This window comes from Periophthalmus magnuspinnatus, chromosome 1 (assembly GCF_009829125.3).
Source record: "Periophthalmus magnuspinnatus isolate fPerMag1 chromosome 1, fPerMag1.2.pri, whole genome shotgun sequence".
NCBI classification, from domain to species: domain Eukaryota; kingdom Metazoa; phylum Chordata; class Actinopteri; order Gobiiformes; family Gobiidae; genus Periophthalmus; species Periophthalmus magnuspinnatus.
In genome coordinates, this window is record NC_047126.1 from 33757348 (window position 1) to 33773867 (window position 16520).

At 38.8% G+C, this 16520-nt stretch overlaps 1 protein-coding gene across 2 annotated transcripts in view; it reads right to left on the reverse strand.

Annotated features, from left to right (window-relative positions):
• Positions 1-1876: 1876 nt before the first annotated feature.
• pla2g6 (phospholipase A2, group VI (cytosolic, calcium-independent)) overlaps positions 1877-16520 on the reverse strand; it is a 61902-nt gene continuing 47258 nt past the window's right edge. The window contains exons 13-18 of one of the 2 annotated variants that reach the window (XM_055224164.1): positions 11735-11871; positions 9319-9473; positions 8461-8512; positions 7987-8102; positions 7836-7909; positions 1877-4912 (exon numbers count right to left, since the gene is read on the reverse strand). In XM_055224164.1, the coding sequence (XP_055080139.1) occupies positions 4768-4912; positions 7836-7909; positions 7987-8102; positions 8461-8512; positions 9319-9473; positions 11735-11871 (679 nt within the window). In that variant the 3' untranslated portion in view covers positions 1877-4767. The remainder of the gene's footprint in view (positions 4913-7835; positions 7910-7986; positions 8103-8460; positions 8513-9318; positions 9474-11734; positions 11872-16520) is intronic. The other variant, XM_033965988.2, reaches the window with a different exon arrangement.

Sequence of the window (16520 nt, forward strand, 5' to 3'; positions counted from 1 at the left end):
GGAGGAGGCTATCCGTCAGCAGTCTCACTCCACCTCTGCTCAGGTGTGGGCCATTTCCCTTGAACATGTCCTCTCTTTTCCAGAACAGATCAAAGTTCTCAATGTAGTGCAGTCCTCTGGCTACACATGCGTTGAACAGCCATGTGTTCACCTGAAACAGCCTTGTCAATTTGTTCATCTTCCTTTTGTCTATGCTAGGAAGAGGTCCACTGATGAATGTCTTAATGTCCACTTTATCAAGCTCTTCGAATAATTCAATGAAATCATCTTTTCAAGATTTCAGTCTGATTCATTCGGGTGTCAACTTCACCCACGTGGACAATCAGCTGTTTAACTCCTCGGTGTGTTGACAAAACTTTTGGAAGGAGTTTTGTAATCTCAGAAACAGTGTGATTGGGATACGAGCAAGTTTGGATTCCTCTCTGGTTCACATTTCTGATAGCACCATCTCCTAACAGCAGCGTATCTCTGACCTTGACTTTTGGCACAGATCGCATGCTGTTTTTCCAACTTCATTGCTCTTGTTTTGTGACAAAAATCCATTTTCTGTTTGTATATTAACATCAACATCAGTCTGTGACAATGGTAAAAATGTGTTTGTAAGCTGTATTTTGGGTGAGGTAACTATATTAACATTGTCTTTTATCACTTGTTGCGTTGGCATGGCATTCTTGTCTTTACAAAGTTTTGAACAAGACACCGTATCACTCAGATTTAAGTTGAAAGTAGCAGTTTTTTCAGCCTCTTCTCTGAAAGTAACTGTGGGCTGCTTACCACTGTAAGTCACAGGGAGTGTCCGGTGAAGTCCTTTTTCAGATTCTACCAACAAATATCCGTGCTTGTAGCTCATTCATTTGTTGTTGATAGTTCCGACAGCATTCGCAGAAAGAATTCCTTTGGTTTCTTCCCCCAGTCTTGTCGCTGGCTCGTTAAAAATTTTGTTAAAAAATGTAAAAATGGTTTAAGTCTTATCAAGCAAGGTTTGCGTCTGCACTCTTCAGAAGCACAAAGCGAAACCTCAAGTATTGTTACTTCAAAATAATATTACTCAAGTAGAAGTGCAAAGTAGTGGCTCAAGTAGTAATTTTCCCAAATACACTGCCTGCCCAAAAAAAAGTCACACACTCTAATATTTGGTTGGACCGCCTTTAGCTTTGATTGCGACTTTGTTTTGATAAGCTTCTGCAATGTGACAAGATTTATTTCCATCCAGTGTTGCATAAATTTTTCACCAAGATCTTTTCTTGATGATTACGGTAGAGTGTGACCGCTGGACAAAGCCTTCTCCAGCACATCCCAAAGATTCTCAATGGGGTTAAGGTCTGGACTCTGAGACATCATTTTCACACATGGATTGACCACCATATACTCCCTGAACCACTACTTCACAATCTGAGCCCGATGAATCCTGGCATTGTCATTGTCTTGGAATATGCCAGTATATTCAGGTAGTCAGCTGACCTCATTCTTTGAGCACATACAGTTGCTGAACCTAGACCTGACCAACTGGAGGAGGCTCCTACCTATTTGCTTGGTTAAATCCAGGTGGTTCAATTCATAATTCTTCTGATTCATAATTTGAATATGGAATATTTTCAAAAATAAAGAAAAACTATATCGGAAGGAGTGCTGCAAGAAACACAAATGTTAAAATAATTTCATATTGTTGACATAAAGCTTTGGCACTTGAAGACTTTCAGTGGGAAGAGGAACCAAAACCCTTACTCAAGTAGGAGTAAAAGTATGTTGCTTGAAAAGTACTCTAAAAAGTACAATTTCTTTAAAGTTAGTCATGTAAATGACTAACTTAAAAGACTAATAACTGAGTACTGCCCACATCTGCTGAACATGGTGTATTAAATGTACTCTAGCTTGTACGGACCAAAGTGCGTGGAAGCATTTATTGGGTTTACCAGTGATGCTTACATTGTTGCTTATGGCTTCACATAGCAGCATTAGAACAGGTCAGTAATGTTCTACTTCATTTCTGTGGAAAAATGTAATGCATAAAATCCAAAAACAGCGAAACATCAGCACTGCAAAAAAAAAAAAAAAAAAAGGAAAAAAAAGACATGGACAAGAGTTAAAATGACACAATATGGTATCTTTGCTCAGACTACTTTTGACTAGTGTGGTTTATTTATTTAGCTATTGTTTAACATAATTTCAGTATAATTTTATTTTTCTTAATTTAAATTACATCCTGGTGGAGTGAAAAAAATTACACATTTAAAACAAAAAACAAAAAAACAATGAACAAAATTTGTGTTGACATTCAAGATTTGTGTGATGTCAGAATTTCAGATGGAGGGCATGGGCCTGTAAAACTCTGTGGGAGATTTGCTGTTTAGTTTTTTTAGTTTTTTGTCATTTTTTTTGTCAGTCCTTTCACCTGACAACAATCATGTCTTTGGGGTTGAATAACGACACCTCTTTCTGAAGCTACAGCGGGGAAAACTTTTTTTTTTTTTTTTTGAGTGCAGACAATACCCCTGTTTGTGTTTCATATTAATAGTCCCAGTAATTACCAGTGGTCAAATGAAGCAAAAGTATTAAAGTACTGTCATTAAGTATACATTTTAAGTATAGATACTTTACTTAAGTACATTTTAAAGTTGATACTTTTTACTTTTACTCCACAACATTTGAGAGCAGTATCTGTACTTCCACTACATTTTTGAACTGGACTGAAAAGTAAAAGATTTTTTAATTATTGTGTGACACCTGCTGAAAAGGTTGAGGAGTTTAAACACAATCATAATTTGAACAAACAAAAACAACTCAATCTGTTTTTGTTTTTTTTCTAGCCATTTATGTAGAACAAAATTCAGCACAAATCTGTATCAAAAGCACTACATTTGACATTTTATAAGGCCTCAAAACGTGTATGAAATACTTTTACATTTTACCCTTTAAGTACATTTTAAAGGGGTACTTTAATACTTTTAAGTCGATTTTTTATGTGATACTATTACTTCCTGCACCAGTATTTGTACTTTTACATAAATAACAATAGTACTTCCTCCATCACTGGTGATTACAGAGATATTAACCAGAAACCAGGTCAACAAAGCAGCAATCTGACAGTTAAACAGCAAATTCCACCTGAGGATTCAAACCTGTCTTCCAGCTCAGGTTAAACTATAAGGATTCTAGTTGTGATGTCATGTTAACACAGCTGATTGGTTAAAGGTGTACTTCACAACTTGCTGCAACACAAAGCTCACAGTACTGATAATATCCTGATATGGCAGTACATAGTATGTTCATCAATATATTGCACATCATAGCCAATTAAACCATATATAATTTATACAGGAAAAAATAAACAAAATTACATTGTAAAACCATCACATTAACAATATGTTAAGAGCACCAGTATTAAAGAAAATGTGCACTACAAAATAAAGAAGTCGCATCCCTGTTAGTTAACATGACTAGAACTTAGAACTTATATTTTAAAGTGGAACTAAACAATAAATCAAATTTTTCACAACAAAATTCTGTATATGGTGATTTAATAGCATTACCTACTACTTTTGTAATATTAGTGCAAATTTGTGGTTTTCTGGTCAAGTCTGTGCTGCCTCTAGTGGCCCCTGCAATTTCCAGTAGTTGGTGACATCACACAGGACTGTTCTGATTACAGCCACGTGTTTCTGATTACAAACACCTGGCTGCAGGGGCAGAGTTTGAAATGTGGATACCTGTTAGACCGGTTCCTTATAACCCCAGACACTGCACCTCGTCCCCCTCACTCTCTCATTTAGTCCCCCAGACCTCACCCCTCCTGCCTATCACTCTCCCCTTTAGTCCCCCAGACCCCGCCCCTCCTCACTCTCTCCTTTAGTCTTCCAGGTACTGCCCCGTTTAGCAGCTCTATTTGAATTCTGGCTGTGGGTGGAGTTTAGGTGTTCAGTTTCACTTTAAACTTTAAAGGGCAAAAACTCTGCCGAAAGAAAAAGATTTCTTCCTATTTCGAGTGCAATAAAAGTTTTTTTTGTTGTCGTTTCAGTGCAGTAAGACTTGGCAGATAATTTTACTTAAGTCAGAGCTCCTTAATCAAGACTAAATATCCTTAATTCAAGTCATGTTAAGTTGTCTAGGTGGAAAAAAGTATCTACTCAAATCAAGATTAGGGACTGTATTTAATCTTTTTCCATAGTCAAACAATGGCAGAGAACGAAATGCATTCTTCATCTTCAATTTTCACATTGGTCTGTATGTTTCACCACTATTTGGGGGAAAGGATAGTTAAGGGACCACATAATAATTGCTAACTAATAGTAAAATGTATAAAGTGCCTATTCATGTAGTTTTTTGGGGGGATTTTAAGCAGGCCCTTCATTCAGTCATGAACTATTTTCTTCTCTAATCTTAATTAATTTGTCTGGCCGAAGTACAGATATATCGTGAAAATGGCTCTTGAGGTCAAAATAAGTCCGCTCTTATTGTCAGATGATCAGGAAGTAGGCGGTTACCATGCTTGTAGTTGATAGTAGTCTGCTCTGGTCTCTGAGAGTCATGAAAAGTACTTAGGGATGCAAAAGGTAAATGAAGAATAACTTTGAACCATTGCAAACCGTTTAAAATGAACTAATAGTTTTTTCACGCATTTAAGTAAATAAATAACCATTAACTACATACCAATTCCCCCTTAGTTAGCGACCAGTATGCAGTCCATAAACTAATGTTACAAGGGCTTTTACATTTTTCATTTTGTTAACTTAGTTCAAGTAGACACACAGGCTTTGGTCAGTGGTGTGGTCAGTGGTCCAGCAGCTCCAGGGCCAGTGCCTGCAGGACATCCCGCTTCTCGTACAAGTACATTTGAGTGTCCCACAACATGTCCACCAGCACCCCGTCCCCCACCTCATCCAGCATCACTTCCTGGGACAACTGTGGACTCAGCCTGATCAGAGGACAACAGAGGGGAAAACGTTAAAGCACGACAGGTTTGAACTGGTTTTCTAATTATTACTACTTATCAGTTCAGTGTCAGTTTTTAATATAGACTGTATAGAGAAGTGAGAGAGGAAGGAAGGAGTGTGACGTCACCCACAATGTTCGGCTCCAAATGAAGCCAATCAAGGCTAGCAGTTATAGTGGTTAATTTGGAGCCGAGTTCCATATTTGGAATTCCGAGTGCTTGTATTATAGCAACCAAAGAGCCAATCAGGAGCAAGAGTGCTGAAGCCTTTTCCCCAACATACTGCTGGTTTGGTAGAGGGGGTGGACACTTAGCACTTCTTTCAATCACCTGTTATTAATGATCTGATATGTTTATATCTTGATTTATGGACAAAATGGCAACATAAAAACACCACCGTCATGTAGAGCAGCAATACAAACATTTTCAGGTCAGAATGACAAGCAGCAGTGACAGAGAGAGGGGCCACGATTTTTCAAAGGAAAGTGAATCGATGGAGCCGAAAAGTGCCCAGCTAGCTAAGTCCATTTATATATTGGTAATTCTTGAGAGTCGTCGGGACAAAGGAGGTTTTTGAAAATAATTTTTGTTCAAAAATATTCTGCAATTATGAACTCTATATATGTATGCATTTCTGTACAGCTCAGGTCTTACTTTACAAAGGAATAGGTTCTGATTAAAAACATTTTTCTTTTTTTTTTTCAAAAAAATGGCATATGTCCCGATATAACGCAGTTATTGTCAACTCCATCAGACACACAAAAACACATACAATTTGATTTATTGCATTACAGTTTTTTGTGTTTTTTTTTATTTTTTTATTTCCGATCTGTTATAATAAGGATTATTTACCATTGTGGCCAATTAAAGTAGATTAGAAAACTTAAATGTTCAAAAAAGTATAAAATAGCAAATTGGGTTTCAAAATATCTCAATAACAAAAAATATTTGTCTATTTTAATTTTATAAAATACATTTCTGGAAATAATCAACACACATTAGGCTGTAGATTTCAGTGCCATTTAATACTTAAACCACAAACTGAATTGCAATAGAAAATACAAAAATGACAAAAACACTCACCAGATACATGGTGGAGTTGACAAAAATGTATGAACACTGCTGAAATTTGAAGAAATATGTTTTAGATGAAAATGCTACAAGTTTAACACTGGCCATAATTCACAACACTGACAATTATTTGACTTCCTACCAATAAAACTAAGTATTGGAGAGGAAAGTCCACTCTCCCTCCTCCCGTGAAATTGCTGTGAAATGACCGTTTCTAGGTTCACAGCTGATTTAGAGGCTCCGCCAGTGACTGGAGTTGACAAAAATGCAGGTTTTTTTCATATTCGACATATATGCAGCTAGTTTCTTGGAACACCATTTGTTAACTGCCATGATGTAATGTTTAAATTTATGGATCAGAATCGACTGATGGAGTTGACAGTTTCCAGCTGTGACATCAGAAATTTCAACAGTGTTGGCCATAAATATATTTAAAAAAAAGTCAAAGTTACCTGACTGTGTGTGGCAGTGCTGGATTCAGTAGAAGGGTAACAAATAGGGCCCTCAGAGATTTAATTAATAATAATAATAATAATAATACTGCCTGATTTAATGAGGTTTTTGAAAATGTCTGACAGAGCTAAAATAAGATGGGACACTACTTTGACAAATTGAATTGTTAAAAAAAAAATATATATTTTCACAAGTTTACCACAGGCATGCCCAGGTGAACACTCAAAATTTTTTAAAAACATCCAGTATACAGAGATCCCTTAGATTTAACTTTATAAGTATGCTAATTATGATATTTTGAAAATATTTTTCTACAAATTGCTGTGTTTTAGAGAGGACCATTTTTGTCCAGCTCTCAAAAATCACCAATATACAATAAAACAATACAATACAATACAACTACTGAGGTATAACTGAGTTCTAAAAAAACAAACAAACATCAATTAAACATCCATTTAATAAGCTAAACATGTTGTCATGTATTTTTATTTGTCAAAGTTTGTCAAATAATTACTATTCTGCTTGTTAGTTTGTTATATTTAGTTTGTTATATTTGCTAGCTACCAGTTATGGAATTGCCTCTAGAGAATACTTTGCAATATCTGTAGTATTTTTAGTACAGTACAGAAGAGAGACTTTGGGTTAAGCAGGGGCACTGCAGATATGTGTAATAATTACATGGCTCTTAATAATAGGTAATTCCTTTCCACTCTAACCGTAACCCTATTGCCATGTTATTAAAATAAAATGGGAAATACTCATTTACAGAGCTTGTCTGACACTGAAAGCTGACACTGAAAACTTGGCTTTGACTTCTGGCTGTTGTACCTGTGGTAATGCAATCTTTGTGGGTGTTTTTGTACCATGTGCAATATACGGTGGTACCAGAACTGGAAGGGTCTATTAGTATCTTGTTTATGTGTGTCTATCAATTAAAAATTTTCATCACATTTGCCCTGACTTAACTCACATCATCTCTAAGTTCACATTGTATATTTGAATAATACTTTTAGATTTTTGATGACATATTCTAGATGGATTTTTCTTATTGCCAACTCTACTAATTAGTTATTTGTAGGCTAATACTATATAGAAATGCATTTTGAAAAAATATCTCATATAAGCCTAACTATAATAATGTTGAAGCAGTGACATGATACGTTTTTTTTTATTTATTAGCATCCTTTCATTAAAACACTGCTGTGGCTCTACTGTTGTATTAATGTACAACAATAATGTGGTATGTCGTTGTCTGACTCTTTTTGCATATTGTGTGAGATTCACAGGAAATGTTGATTATAACTAGCGGAGCCTTGACATCTTAAAAGTTGTAGAAGTCATCATTGGATATTTGCAAAGACATGAGGGGACAATTACAGACCTGTGGTAGAGTGTGTCGGTCATCTCACACCAGGCTCGGGCCCTGTCCACTGCACAGCCGTCTGAATCTGTGCACTGAAAACACAAGCATCATCAGCCAGCTCTACAGCCCTCTGCACTCTGGACATGCAGCAGGGCATGCTAGTACTCACACAGTCCACCAGCATCTTGCCCAGCTCCTTGGCTCCAACGATGCTCTTAGCCAGTTCCAGAGGGTTGGAGGGTCTGAACACGTCCACAGAGCTCACCATCACTTGAGGAGGTTTACCTGTCACACACAGTCCCATACAAGAAATATATTGGATCATGGTGTCAATTACTGAACAATTTAGATATTACATTTTAGAACTGAATCAACACATTCTAAACTGTCCTTAGTTTGAAACAGGCTGCGTTGTAGAATTCAGTCATAATCTCACACGGTCAAGGGCCTACATATCTTGCTCTTATGCGGACATTTTTCATAAATATACAAGAGCAGGATACAAAACAATACACTACAACTTCCAGTGTGCATTGTCAAGTTTGTGTTGGCTTATCACTATGTTGTGTGCCAGTATTCTTTGCAGGTAGTAAATTCCCAAACTATGTTATAGCTTTCTCATAAATGGAAAGTGAAATCTTACCTGTGCCAAGGGAGACTACCAGCCCCACCTTTCTCACTTTCACATCCTGGCCCTAAAAATGCAATACAATAAAACTGCTGTAAGCTGGTTTACACATGTATTTCCAATAAGACAGACTTTGTTAAAGAGGTGGTATTATGTATAAAACAATTCAAATCTACCAACAGGTGCAAATAAAGTTAAACTGAACAGATCTGAACTACCTAAATCCATTTAAGTGCATATGGCAGGCTAGACTACTCACTTAAAACATAGTTATATTTAAGATTTTGCTAGAAATACTATACATATAGTATAAGCACTATAATTCCCTATAACTATATTTTTTCTAGTTTTATTTTGTCGAAGTTTATAAGTTAACTTTAAATTCTGCTTGGAAATGTGCAGCAGATGTGCCATATGTAAAGGCAATTCTGTCACTGTTTCCTAACAACCATAATGTTAAGGTCCAAAATGTGTCTAAATTGCAAAATAGTTATGATTAGACAAAAAAAAAATGATGACAATACTATTATTTTGTTAAATGAAGGTTTAAAAAAATAAAATTAAAAATTAAAATAAGTTTTTTTTTTAATGCACATGCCTTTATTTACTACCGTAGTTAAACTGGGTCAAAATAAAAACTAACAATGACCAACTCAAGTCTAATGTAGGACCTAATGAGGACTTATTAACTTAATCATAAATAAAATCTGCCTTTTTGTCCATTTTACTTTGCAAAAACAGAAAATTTCTGTAAAATGAAAAAGTTTGTATGTATATATTTTCTTGGATATTGATTATTGAATCAGCCAATATTGCAATACTGATATTTTATATTTTCAATATATTGTGCAGCTCTAGTACTTGCTTACTTACAGAAGCCTTCAGGGATTTATTGTATTGGTGGATTTCAGCCAGGGCATCTAGTGTGGGGTTATTGGCTAGCAGCCCTCCATCCAGAAAGCGCCCCATTGGTCGAAAGTACGTAGGGGCAGCCCCACTGGAGCGCGCCGCTCTCCACACCAATTGTTCTGATGACAACAAGACACAATGTTACCCCTACTACAATAGAGCACAGTATAAACACAGTACCAGTCAAATGTTTGGACACACCCTCTCATTTCACAATTCTTTTCATTGTTTACCATTTTCTACATTTTACATACATACTGAAATGTATATGAAGAAAAATATATAAAATTATGTAGTAAGGAAAAAAGTGACAATTTGAATATAAAAAAAACATTCACATTAAAAAGCATTCACCCTTGCTCTGCAAGAACTATGAACCCCTGGCCTTCTCTCGGTGAGCTTCTTGATTAAGTCTCATTAAATGGTTTTAACTTTATTTATTATCTATTATTTATTCATTTATTTTTTATCTAAAACAAGTTTTGAATTATTTTTATTTTATTTTTTGTCTTCTAAATTCCATATGTGTCCATTCATAGTTTAGATGCATTCAGTTAGAATTTACAATGTAAATAATTATGGAGATAAAAAAAAAAAAAAAAAAAAAGTAGTGTATGTCTTCTTCCCTGACCTATATGCCTTTGCTACTAGTTTAAACATGGCAGTTAGGGCGAGGCAATATGGTCTAAAATTTCTATTACAATATAAATTAGAGTATTTGCAATAACAATATAATAAAGAATAGAAATTACATTATGCAATTTTGCAAACATGGCCTTTACTCTTGTGCCAACTTCTAAAGATTTGTAAGTTAAAACAGTACATTTTAAAATAAGATTGTGTGGGTTTGAGCTGATTATGATGTGACATATGGATGGATTAATGCATTTTAGGAGCAGACAACATGGCTTTTGTATAATAATCAACTTCTATAAATTTGCTTTGTAAGTCAGCTGTTAGAAGAGGTTTGTCAGCCAGTGCTTAAATTTAGCCAAAGTTAACCTTTCACTCGACAACTCATTTTTTTGCATCTGCAGAGCCTATGTGACGGGTACATTGCTATAAGATGTTACCCTCGTGGGTATCATCTGATGGCCCCCAGATTGCCAACCTATAGTGTTACTACATTACATTACATAACATTACACTACATTATATTACATTACATTACATCACATATTGCACTTTTAACTTATATTTACTTTACTGTATATTTGTATATTGTTCCTGTGTTATATTGCTCACATTTTATATTGTATTGTATTATATTGCTTATATTTTATATTGTATTGTATTTTTCACCTGTTCAGGGACTACAGACGGAAACTAGCTTCGGCTATAATCTGGTGTAAAGCATCTATTAATGTTTTTTTGCACACTGTCCCTTCAAATAAACTAATAAACTAAACTAAACTGTGTTTAAGCTGCCTACTGTTAGCATTTAGCTGTGCTCTATTCTCAACACATCCTCATCCTTCCATCCTGGAACACAAACACGCCGGAGAGAAGGATGCTCTACACAGCATGGCAATAAGCCTCAGGGATGGTTTATAAAAATGGGAAGGTGTCATGATCCCGGTTTGTCCTGCTTTGTTGTCCTTTCCCCAACCCTCACGTGTCTGAGTCTGGAGCTGGGTGGAGATCTTGGCTCCTCCCGTGCACACCTGGAGGCAATCGCAATCAGCTGCACCTCGGACCACGGCTATCTCCCCGCTCCCGACACACCGTCTGATCTACCATCATTTGCCTATCTACACTTTGTAAATAAACACTGTTAAAACTTCCCCAAGTTCTGTATTTTTGGTCCCTCATGCCAAATGTTACGACAGAAGGACATATCCGTTAGAGTGCATTTGACAGGTTCAACTACTGCTTTTACTAAAATAAAGTTACCAGAAATGCCATAATTGTCACTTAGTAATCATGTTAGCATCACTCTGGGCCAAAACGTAAACACCATAATTGAATGGAGGTCAAGAGTCCCGCCCACTTTGATGTCCTCTCTTGTTCCGGAAGTAAAAATTTCAAATATTAAGAGTTCAGAGGCATTGTGGAGGGTAACCAGCGATGTTGCAACTAATATCCATAATTCTATTGTTTTAGTAACTTTGCAGTTTATGAAGTTTCAGAAACAGACTTTTAATAGAGTTATAGGTCTTCTGGTCATAAATTACTACAGAACTGATTAGCCCCCAAACATCTCTATTGAGACCACCCAATGTCACAGAAAAGTTCAACAGGGAACCTTTAAAAATCTAGAGCCTACATCAGACTACATCAATCTAAACTTTTCATAACTTAAAAGACAGTCTGAACCCAAGATATTTGAGTTCTTTTCTGTTAGTGAGGAGTTTAGGAGGAGGCAGATGTCTGGGCTTACCCTGTGGGACTGTCAGGGGCTTCAAGGTAGCCGTGGTAGCGTATGGGGCTTCTTTGGGCGGAGAAGGTGGGTCGTAGTTTCGGAACATGTGCAGCTCCCCTGGGTGTCTGTCCGCCAGCACGCTGGTCACCATCACCCTGGCAATGTGGACATGATCAAGAGAAACACCCAACTGTACTAATAGCTGTTTTTGAAAGAACACAAACATAGAATATTCATTTTCTTAAAAGAAAACTATGTGGTTCTCCCTGAGGTTTCTCTTTTGTTCTTTTGTTTCACAGAAGCAGGATCTGGGGACAGGGGACACTGGGACAGTTCTCCATGTGCATGTTTCCTGTGAATATTGATCAATCTGCCTGTTTCTTATTGACTATTGACTGTTTCATTGTTTGATTTTCAACTTTCTGTTGGATAAGTCAACTATTTTGTGAGAACCTGCAAGGTGACTGCCATTGTATATACATATATACACGTTATACACACACACACACATATATATATGTATATATATACATACACACACATACATATACAACCCCAATTCCAATGAAGTTGGGACGCTGTATAAAAGTACAATACATCCATCCATCCATTTTCTTCCGCTTATCCGGGGCCGGGTCGCAGGGGCAGTAGTCTAAGCAGGGACTCCCAAACTTCCCTCACCCCAGACACGTCCTCCAGCTTCTCCGGTGGGATCCCAAGGCATTCCCAGGCCAGCCGAGAGACATAGTCCCTCCAGCGTCCCTCCCGGTGGGACATGCCCAGAACACCTCCCTAGAGAGGCGTCCAGGAGGCATCCTGAGCAGATGCCTGAGCCACCTCAGCTGGCTCCTCTCAACATGTAGGAGCAGTGGCTCTACTCCGAGCTCCTCCCGTGTGACTGAGCTCCTCACCCTATCCCTAAGGGTGCGCCCAGCCACTCTGCAGAGGAAACCCATTTCAGCCGCTTGTATCTTGTCCTTTCGGTCATTACCCAGAGCTCATGACCATAGGTGAGGGTAGGAATGTAGATTGACCGGTAAATCGAGAGCTTCGCCTTCCGGCTCAGCTGCTTCTTCACCACAAGAGACCGATACAGTGACCGAATCACTGCAGACGCTGCACCGATCCGCCTGTCAATCTCATGCTCCATCCTTACCTCACTCGTGAACAAGACCCCGAGATACTTGAAATCCTCCACTTGGGGCAGAGACTCACCACCCACCGGAGAGGGCAAACCACCTTTTTCCGGTCGAGAACCATGGCCTCGGATTTAGAGGAGCTGATTCTCATCCCAGCCACTTCACACTCGGCTGCAAACCGCCCAAGTGCCTGCTGCAGGTCCTGGCTCGATGAAGCCATCAGGACAACATCATCCGCAAACAGCAGAGATGAAATCCTGTGGTTCCCGAACCAGACCTCCTCCGGCCCCTGGCTGCGCCTAGAAATTCTGTCCATAAATATAATTAACAGAACCGGTGACAAAGGGCAGCCCTGGTGGAGACCAACATGCACCGGGAACAGGTCTGACTTACTGCCGGCAATGCGAACACAGCTCCTGCTCCGGTCATACAGGGACCGGACAGCCCTTAGCAAAGGGCCCCGAACCCCATACTCCCGGAGCACCCCCCAAAGGACACCACGAGGGACACGGTCGAATGCCTTCTCCAAATCCACAAAACACATGTGGACTGGTTGGGCATACTCCCATAAACCCTCGAGGACCCGATGGAGAGTATAAAGCTGGTCCAGTCTTCCACGACCGGGACGAAAACCATACTGCTCCTCCTGAATCCGAGATTCTCCTCTCCAGTACCCTGGAGTAGACCTTACCAGAAAGGCTGAGGAGTGTGATTCCCCTGTAATTGGAACACACCCTCTGGTCCCCCTTCTTATACAGAGGGACCACCACCCCGGTCTGCCATTCCACAGGTACTGTCCCCGACCGCCACGCGATATTGCAGAGACGTGTCAGCCAAGATATTCCCACAACATCCAGAGACTTGAGGTACTCGGGGCGGATCTCGTCCACCCCCGGAGCCTTGCCACTCTGCACTGCTGTTTGGCCCGTAGGCCAACACAACAGTGAGAGACCTGTCCCCGACCCGAAGGCGCAGGGACGCAACCCTCTCGTTCACCGGAATGAACCCCAACACGAAGCGGCTGAGTTGTGGGGCAATGAGCAAGCCCACACCAGCTCGCCGCCTCTCCCCGCGGGCAACACCAGAGAAATGGAGAGTCCAGCCTCTCTCAAGAAGTTGGGTTCCAGAGCCCAAACTGTGCGTGGAGGTGAGGCCGACTATATCTAGTCGGTAACGCTCAACTTCCCGCACAAGCTCAGGCTCCTTGCTCCCCAGCGAGGTGACATTCCATGTCCCCAGAGCCAGTCTCCATGTCCAGAGATCCGGTCGTCGAGGCCCCCGCCTTCGACTGCCGGCCAGATCTTCAAGCACCGACCCCTTATGGATCCTCTTGCGGGTGGTGGGTCCACATGAGGACGGCCCCATGTCACTCCTTTGGGCTGAGCCCGAACAACCCCAATTCCAATGAAGTTAGGACGCTGTATAAAAGTACAATACAATGATTTGCAAATCCTTTTCAACCTACACTGAACTAAGTACACTACAAAACATGATATTTAATGTTCAAACTGATAAACTTTATTGTTTTTTGCAAATATTCACTCATTTTCAATTTGATGTCTGCAACACATTCCAATAAAGCTGGGACAGGGGTATGTTTATCACTGTGTTACATCAGCTTTCCTTTTAACAACAATCAATAAGCATTTGGGAACTGAGGACACTATTTTTTTAAGCTTTGCAAGAGGAATCTTTTCTCATTCTTGCTGAATGTACAACTTCAGTTGCTCAGCAATCTGGGGTCTCCATTGTCGTATTTTGAGCTTCATAATGCTCCACATATTTTCAATGGGAGACAGATCTGGACTACATGCAAGCCAGTCTAGTACCCGCACTCTTTTACTATGAAGCCACACTGTTGTAACACATGCAGAATGTGGCTTGGCATTGTCTTGTTGAAATAACCAAGGACGTCCCTGAAAAAGACATTGCTTGGATGGCAGCATATGTTGCTCCAAAACCTGCATGTACCTTTCAGCATTAATGGTGCCTTCACAGATGTGCAAGTTACCCTTGCCATGGGTACTAACACACCCCCATACATCACAGATGCTGGCTTACATCTGGCTTCCATGATTTCCAAAAACAATTTTGCCCCAGCACGCTTTTCCACTTTGAGTCAGTCCATCTCAGGTGAGCTCTGGCCCAGAAAAATCGGCAGCATTTCTGGCTTTCACTGTGCATAGTACAGTTTTAAATGACGAACTGTGTTAACTGACAATGGTTTCCTGAAGTGTTCCTGAGCCCATGTGGTAATATCCTTTACACATTCATGTCTGTTTTTCATATTGGCATTCAATGTTTGTTTTCAGCCTTGCCGCTTAGGTGCAGAGATTTCTCCAGATTCTCTGAATCTTTTGATGATATTATGGACCATAGATGATGAAATCCCTAAATTCCTTGCAATTGTACATTGAGAAACGTTGTTCTTAGACTGTTGGAGTATTTGCTCACGCGGTTGTTCACAAGCAAGGATGGGGCAACGTTCACCACTTTGTGAATGACTGAACCCTTCGAGGATGATCCTTTTAAACCCAATCATGACACTCATGTATTTCCAATTAACCTGTTCACCTGTGGATAGTTCCAAACAGGTGTATTTTAAGTATTCCTCAACTTTCCCATTCTTTTGTTGTCCATCACAACTTTATTGGAAAGTGTTGCAGGCATCAGATTGAAAATTTGTGAATATTTGCACAAAAACAATACATTTTAAAAGTGTTTGAACATTAAATATTATGTCTTTGTAGTTTATTCAGTTCAATATAGGTTGAAAAGGATTTGCAAATCATTGTAATTCATATTGTTTTTTAAGTTTTACATAGCGTACCAACTTCATTGGAAGTTCGATTGTATATACACCATATTTTCTAGATTTTAATTTGCACTTCTTTTCATAGTTTGGTCGGGGATGGGACTTATACTCAGATGCGACTTATATGTGAAATTATTAAAACTTATAATTTCATATCTTCATTATTGTTACACTGACAACTGCGCGAGGGTACTCAAGACTTATGTACCAGTATGGCAGCCATCTACTTCCGGAGTTGGTTCTGAAGTGACACTGAGGATGAAGAATTCAATGGGTGATTTGGAGTGAGATCAAGAGTAAACTTGTTAGCTTGGTTACTTATGCTTTAGTTATCTGATTAACTAATAATATCTTACGTTAACATACCAGACACTTTTGCTTTCTATGCTTCATGTATGTGTTTACGTATGTGTTAGGTAACAATTGATTATACATGTTACAATTCACTTGTTTGACCACTAGATGTGGTGTGTTTGTAATACCTGTAAGAAAATCTACTTGACTTGTTTTCTTTTATACATTTCATATTTAATTCCCCCTTTATGTCCCCTTCATTTATATGATCCTAAAGGTGACATTTTTTCATTTGGAAGCAGGGGTGAAACTCTCACTTTGGTCTGGGGGGAGACAAAAAAATCGATGGAATTTTTAACTATCCTTTGAAGCCTGCTGTAACGATACCTAATCATAAATTCAACAACTATGTTATTATGATGAGGCTATTATTATAATACTATTTGCCAGCTGGAGCTCACTTTTGTGACAATTATGGTGATTAATAACAAAGGCAATGATGCAGAGCAGCGGATATTTTGGATATAAGATTTCACTCACAGTTTCCGAAATGAAG